General features: G+C 44.2%; 1 protein-coding gene across 1 annotated transcript in view; it reads right to left on the bottom strand.

The window, feature by feature from the left end:
* The window catches only part of LOC145408753 (uncharacterized), a 10,316-nt gene that overhangs the window by 2,205 nt on the left and 611 nt on the right, over window positions 1-7,500 (bottom strand). The window contains 3 exon segments of the mRNA XM_080279408.1: window positions 4,749-5,250; window positions 5,359-5,536; window positions 5,575-6,327. Coding sequence (XP_080135534.1) covers window positions 4,749-5,250; window positions 5,359-5,536; window positions 5,575-6,327 — 1,433 coding nt within the window.

Raw genomic sequence — 7,500 nt, forward strand, 5'->3', positions numbered from 1 at the left:
CCAAAGTTGAGAGAGAAGGGGATGTTTTTCAGTAAGCTAGCTCATTTCCGTCACTTTTCAATGCCCAAGGACTTACGGCTATATTGGAAAGCTTTTAATTTGTGATGTGTTTGTAGATTTCACCAGAGAGAGCATTGTTTGTGGCCAAAGTGTGGGAGAATGAAATGTCTTTAAGTAAGCTAGCTCACATCTTTAACATTCCAATGCACAAGGACTTCAGAATGTATTGGAAAGTATTTTTGGTATACTGTGTGGGGTCATTTTGAACTCAGATGGAATTGGACATGAGGCAGTTTTTGGTGTCTTCATCTCCTCAAAATCTGTCTTTGAGAGGCAAAATGCTAATAACTCATAGAAGCAGATCTCCATTTGAAAGCAAGCTCCTCTAACCACAACGTATAGGAGTGAAACCTGCTAATTTTTACCCCCATGATGAGAAGCAAACGTCCTACATCCCAGATTGTTATTAAAATTGGTTGATATTTTTACTTTCCTTCTCGTGATAGCTTATCATAGCCTAACCTACCCTGGGTGTAATATCAGCTAGTCTACTGATGGACCTGTGTATTGGGGTAGCTAATCCGGGTGTAGTGAAGGAACTGGCTAAATATACACACCCTAGACAGTAAGCATAATAGTGCACCCTCATGTTACACCCAGACTGCAGGGCATTGTTGGTGTAGGAAAATTAGAAATGGTGTCGGGAAAGGTGTATTGGCGCTCCTATACCCAGTGTAGTGAAAAGGCTAGCTAAGTGCCATGAAGAACTCCCATAAGTATATACTACCATGAAGAAGTGCATAATAGTATCGTGAAGGGGTCTAGCCTAAGATACTACCATGAAAAAGCCTTAGTACCGTGAAGGAATGCACAGATGGATCGTGAAGGGGCTAACCTCAATAACTACCATGGAGACCTCCCAATATATAGTACCATGAAGGAGTGTATAAAGGAATCAACAGTATACACAATGGTAATAAGTTGCATTCATCCTTACCTGACATACATGGTTGCAGTGTCTGGGAAGGTGAATGTAGTGAAGTAAAGGACTGAGTAACTATTATAATGGATGTGAGGGGTCGTATTGTGACAGATTTCGTTGCCCATCTTCCTCAGCTGTTTATTTTGCCTCTTGTAGCTATGAGCCTTCATGGGCTCATAGGTACCCCCTGGGGGTAGTTTTTTTTTTTCAAGAATACTCCCCCAGTATCCCTGCTTGTCGTAAAAGGCGACTAAAAGGGTTGGCGGAGGGTTAGTGAGAGAGATTGTCCAGGTGCTTGAGGGTGCGAAAGTGGATGTATGTGGAATAACTGAAACAAAATGGAGAGGAGAAAGTGTGAGAGAATGGGAGTATGGATGGGGTATATGTGCAGGAGTAGGTGAGAATGAGAGGGCGAAGGAAAGAGTATGTATAGTTGTGAGTATAAGATGTAAGAGGAGCATAAGACAGTATGGATCAGTTGGGTCAAGGATTGTGTGGGTAAAGTTGAAAGTTGGAATAAAAATGTGGGCGATTGTGTGTGTGTATGCGCCAACGCAAGATCGTGCTAGAAGAGTGAGAGAAGAGTTCTGGACAAATGCAGAAATGTGCATGGAAAAGTTTGGAAGGAATGAGAGAGTGTTTTTGATTGGTGATATGAATGGTAAAATTGGGAATGTGAAGGTGGATGGAATAGTTGGTGAGTGGGGTGTGCCTGCTGAGATAGATGAGAATGGGAGTGCGTTAGTGGACATTTGTGCTGGGAGGGGGTTGGTGATAGCCAATACCCTCTTCAGGCATAAAATGATCCACAGGTATACATGGCGAGTGATGAGAAGGGTGGGTGGTGAACTGAATGAAAGGAAGGCAATGATTGATTATGTGTGTGTGGATGAAAGGATGCGAAGCTGTGTAATGGATGCAAGAGTGTATAGAGGTTGGGGGAGTGTACTTTCTGACCACTACTTGGTGGTGGCCAGAATTACAGTTCAAGTGAGATGGAGGAATAGAAGAAGGGAAAGACGAGAGGAATGAGTAGTTGCAAGGAGAATGGAAAGGTTACAAGAGGATGAGAAAAAGGCAGAGTATAAGAGAGAAGTGGAGGAACGATTGGGCAAATATGAATTGGAGCAGATGGGAGACATGGAATGTGTGCGTAGCATATTTACAGAAGAAGTAGGTGCAGCATGTGATGTGGTGTGTGGAAGGAAGAGAAGACGGAGAGGGGTGCAAGGAACAGCGTGGTGGACTGAAGAGGTGAAACAGGCTGTGGCACAAAAGAAGAAAGCATACAATGAATGGATGAGAAATAGGGGCGTGGAAGAAGTTGAGAGGCGGAAGAGAAAGTTATATGTAGAAAGAAAGAGAGAGGTGAAAAGATTAGTAAGAGAGAGTAAGCAGAGTGTGGATGAGGAATTTGGAAGGAATTTGAGTGTAAAGTGGAGGGACTCTAAGAAAATGTTCTGGAAAGAGGTGAAAAGAGTAAGACAGGGTGGAAGTGAAGTTAGCAGGGGAGTGAAAGATAAAAATGGTAGATTACTAGTGGAGAAGGGAGAAAAAGTGAGTAGATGGAGAGAACACTTTAAGGAATTGTTGAGCGTAGAGGATGGAAGTAATGCGAGTATAAGTGGCTGGGGAATGGCTGGGAGAAGGAGGGAGGTGAGAAGACAGGAAGAAATCAGTAGGATAGAAGTTGTGGAAGCAATGAAGAAAGTTAAATCGGGGAAAGCCCCAGGAATTGATGGAGTGTGTGGTGAAATGCTGAAGCATGGGGGAGAGATAGTAGTAGAATGGATGTGGAAGATGTGCAGATTGGCCTGGGAGGAAGGTAGAGTCCCGGAGGATTGGAAGTCGGGTATAATTATTCCCTTGTAAGAAGGAAAAGGGGAAAAAGAAGTGTCTGGTAATCATAGGGGTATTTCTCTTCTTAGTATAATACGAAAAGTGTATGGTAGGATACTTATTGACAGAGTTAGAGAAAGAACAGAGAAATTAGTTGGAGAAGAACAGGGAGGCTTTAGGAAAGGAAGAGGTTGTGTAGATCAGATATTCATTCTTAGATCTTTAGTGGAAAAGTTTCTAGAGAAGGGAAAGAAGTTGTATAAGGCTTTCATGGATTTGGAGAAGGCATATGACAGGGTGGATAGACAAGGATTGTGGAAAGTGTTAAGAATATATGGAGTAGATGGGAAGTTGTTGAATGCTGTGAAGAGTATGTACGATGGTGCAAAGGCTGCAGTGCGTGTGGATGGTGAACTAAGTGAATTTTTCTCTTTGAAAGTTGGTTTGAAACAGGGAAGTGTCATGTCTCCATGGTTGTTCAATCTGTACATGGATGGGGTAATAAAAGAGGTACAAGGTAGGGTAGTGGATGTTGGAGTGGCCCTGGTGAGAGAGGATAGTGTTTGGAAACTCCCTGTACTGTTGTTTGCAGATGATACTGTGTTGTTGGGTGAAGACGAAGGGGAGCTGCAAGGCTTGGTGGATGAGTTTGAGAGAGTGTGTAAGAAACGGAATCTAAATGTGAATGTAGGGAAGAGTAAAGTGATGGTTTTTGAGAGAGGTGAAGTCAGTGAATGTACAGCGAGGTTGGATGGTGAGGAATTGGAAAATGTGAGTACGTTTAAGTACTTGGGTAGTGTGATGAGTAAGGATGGAGGTTTGGAGGGTGAAGTGCTTGAAAGGGTACAGCAGGGAAGAAAGGTTGCTGGTTCTTTGAAAGCAGTGATAAGAAACAGGGAAGTGAGCATGGAGGTGAAAAAGTTACTACATGACAGTATTGTGATACCAACTCTAACGTACGGAAGTGAAGCTTGGACGTTGTTGGAAGGACACAAGTCAAGAGTGAGAGCAGTGGAAATGAGTTATTTAAGAGGAGCCTGTGGAGTCACATGGAGAGACAGACTGACGAATGAGGATATAAAGGAGCGTTGTGGTGTTGATGTGGATGTGATAGGAAGCGTTATGAGGAACACACTGAGGTTGTTTGGCCATGTGGAGAGGATGGAGGGTGAAAGACTGACGAAGAGAGTGTATGTGAGTGAGGTGGAGGGGGGAAGAGGGAGGGGGAGGCCGAGGATGAGATGGAGGGATGGGGTGGAGAGGTATATGAGAGAGGGGGGTGTGAGTTGGGAGCAGGGCAGTGAAATGGCAGGGGACAGGGCGACTTGGAGGCGATTTGTTTGTGGCCACCCCAAACGGGATTGAGGCGTCTGGCAATAGATAGATAGATAGATAGAAAACCTTATTAGTAATGTATGAAGGAATATTATGATGCAATAGGTTAAATAAATTGCTCAAAAAGAAGTCTTAATGAAGCTTGACATCAAGCCTTAGGTAGGGGAGTAGAGTACTGTGTGTTGGAGCGGGTGATCCCGGTGGACTGCAGGACTGTACTATCATACATGAAGACTTACACAGTAGATACAGTGCCAGGACCCAATATCTCACAGTATTATCACCTGACATCCGGCCTCGTATGGTATACTTACTGATACCGGCGTGCTGCAGTGAAAAGACTTAACTGTCATGAAGACATAAGAGTGTTGATACAGTGCCAGGACTTACACAGTAGATACGGTGCCACAGAACAGTATCTCACAGTATTCTCACCTAACATCCAGTTTCCAGGGCAGCGTCAACATAACTCCCGGGTACCTGTGTATTGGAGCATTTAAACCCGGTAGACTGCAGGACTGTACTTATGATACCTGAGGACTTACACAGTATATACGGTGCCACAAAACAGTAAATCACCGTAACTTCTCACCTGACATCCAGCTTCCGGGGTGGCGTCGGCATAATATCCGGGCGCCTGTGTGTTAGCGCAGGTAAAGCCGGTCAGCGGGACGGAGGCGAGGATGGGATAGTGCACGCCTGCAACGCCGCCCCCCCCGATGGCAGAACTCAACGCGGTGATGGGGTCCACGAAGCCGTTGATCCCATTACCGTTGATGCCGTTGATTCCGTTGATACCGTTACCATTGATACCATTGATCCTGTTGATGCTGTTACCGTTGAGACCGTTTGTGAAGCCATTACCGATGCGTGTTCTACCGTTTCCGTTGATGGCACCGTTTCCGTTAGTGTACCCATTACCGTTGATTGGGCCGTTACCGTTGATGGCACCGTTTCCCTTAGTGTACCCATTACCGTTGATTGGACCGTTGCCGTTGATGGCATTGTTTCCGTTACTGTACCCATTGCCGTTGATTGGACCGTTACCGTTGATGGCACCGTTTCCGTTAGTGTACCCATTGCCGTTGATGGCACTGTTACCGTTGATGGCACCGTTAACGTTGATTGCTACATTGCCATTGATGACACCGTTGCCATTACCGTTGACAGCTCCGTTGCCGTAAGAGTAACCATTACCATACACAGCTCCATTACCGTTGATTGCACCGTTACCATTGATTGCTCCATTGCCATTACCGTCGATAACTCCGTTACCGTTGGTGTAGCCATTACCGTTACCGTTGATGAGTCCTTTACCGTTGATTGCTCCATTACCGTTGACTGCTCCGTTACTGTTGACTGCACCATTACCGTTGATTACTCCGTTTCCGTTACCAATACGTAAAAATAACCGTTACTGTTGCCATTGATTGTTCCGTTACCGTTGATTGCTCCATTACCGTTGATTGCTCCTTTTCCGTTACCAATGCCGTATGAATAGTCGTTACTGTTAATTACTCCATTACCGTTACCGTTGATTGCTCCATTACCGTTGATTCCTCCATTACCGTTGATTACACTATTACCGTTGCTGTTAGTATAGCCGTTACCATTGATTACTCCTTTTCCGTTGCCGTTAGTATAGCCGTTACCGTTGACTGCTCCGTTACCGTTGATTACTGCGTTACCATTACCGTTGATTTCTCAGTTACCGTTGATTGCTCCATTACCGTTGACTGCTCCTTTTCCGTTACCAATGCCGTATGAATAGCCGTTACTGTTAATTACTCCATTACCGTTACCGCTGATTGCTCCGTTACCGTTGATTACTCCGTTACCGTTGATTACACCGTTACCGTTGCCGTTAGTATAGCCGTTACCGTTGATTACACTGTTACCGTTGCCGTTAGTATAGCCGTTACCGTTGATTACACCGTTACCGTTGCCGTTGGTATACCCGTTACCGTTGATTGCTCCGTTACCGTTGATTACTCCGTTACCATTACCGTTGATTGCTCCGTTACCAATGGTTGCTCCATTACCGTTAAGGCCACTGCCGTTTGCGCCATAACCATTAACAGCACCGTTGCCATTTCCGTTGATCCCGTTGATTCCGTTACCGTTGCTTGGCGGTAGGTAGGTATTCTGAGCCAGACACGCTCCCAACAGGGCTGAGAGAGAGAGAGAGAGAGAGAGAGAGAGTTAAAAATGTAAATAACAGTGCTAAATATACGCAAAATATATATAATAATAATAATGATAATAATAATAATAATAAAAATAATAATAATAATAATAATAATAATAATAATAATAATAATAACAATAATAATAGTAGTAGTAGTAGTAGTAGTTGTAGTAGTAGTGGTAGTAGTAGTAGTAGTAGTAGTAGTAGTAGTAGTAGTAGTTGTAGTAGTAGTATTAGTAATAGTAATAGTAGTAGTAGTAGTAATAGTAGTAGTAGTAGTAATAGTAGTAGTAGTATTAGTAGTAGTAGTAATAGTAGTAGTAGTAGTAGTAGTAGTAGTAGTAATAGTAGTAGTAGTAGAGGTCAGGTACTGAAAGGCGTCTGGCCATAGAGAAACAGATCAATAGAGATTATACCTGAGGCGTCTGGCGATAGGTAGATAGATAGATAATTAGGGCGTCTGGCGATAGATAGAGAGGATATTGAGAACGTCTGGCTATAGATTGATAGAGATGGTATAGGGCGTCTGGCAATAGAGATGCTGCGTAAGGCGTCTGGTAATAGATAGATAGCAATGAAACTATATGGCGTCTGGCAATAGATAGATAGATAGATAGATAAATAGGTTGATAGACAGAGTTAAACTGAACTTCACAACTCCTCACTATAAATATCCCCTCCTAAAAAGAAAAAAGAAAATGAGAAGAAAAAAGATGTCGAGAGCAAGGAAGATGGTCCAGCTAAATGTATTTCTACAACTTTTAAATTCTTGTCTAAAAGTCCTTCAGGCTACTGTGAGTACAAGCTGGATGTGCTAAATGTACTACCGCTTCCCCTAAGACCAGGAACAAGTGCGCACAAGTGTACATCCCCTCCCAGTGGCCAGGAACAAGTGCACACGAGTGTACATCCCCTCTCAGTGGCCAGGAACAAGTGCACACGAGTGTACATCCCCTCCCAGTGGCCACGAACAAGTGCACACGAATGTACATCCCCTCCCAGTGACCAGGAATAAGTGCACACGAGTGTACAGCCCCTCCCAGTGGCCAGGAACAAGTGCACACGAATGTACATCCCCTCCCAGTGGCCAGGAACAAGTGCACACGAGTGTACATCCCCTCCCAGTGGCCAGGAACAAGTGCGCGCGACTGTACAT

The sequence above is a fragment of the Coenobita brevimanus genome, chromosome 78 (assembly GCF_032717465.1).
Source record: "Coenobita brevimanus isolate Jiangsu-jjx chromosome 78, ASM3271746v2, whole genome shotgun sequence".
NCBI lineage: Eukaryota > Metazoa > Arthropoda > Malacostraca > Decapoda > Coenobitidae > Coenobita > Coenobita brevimanus.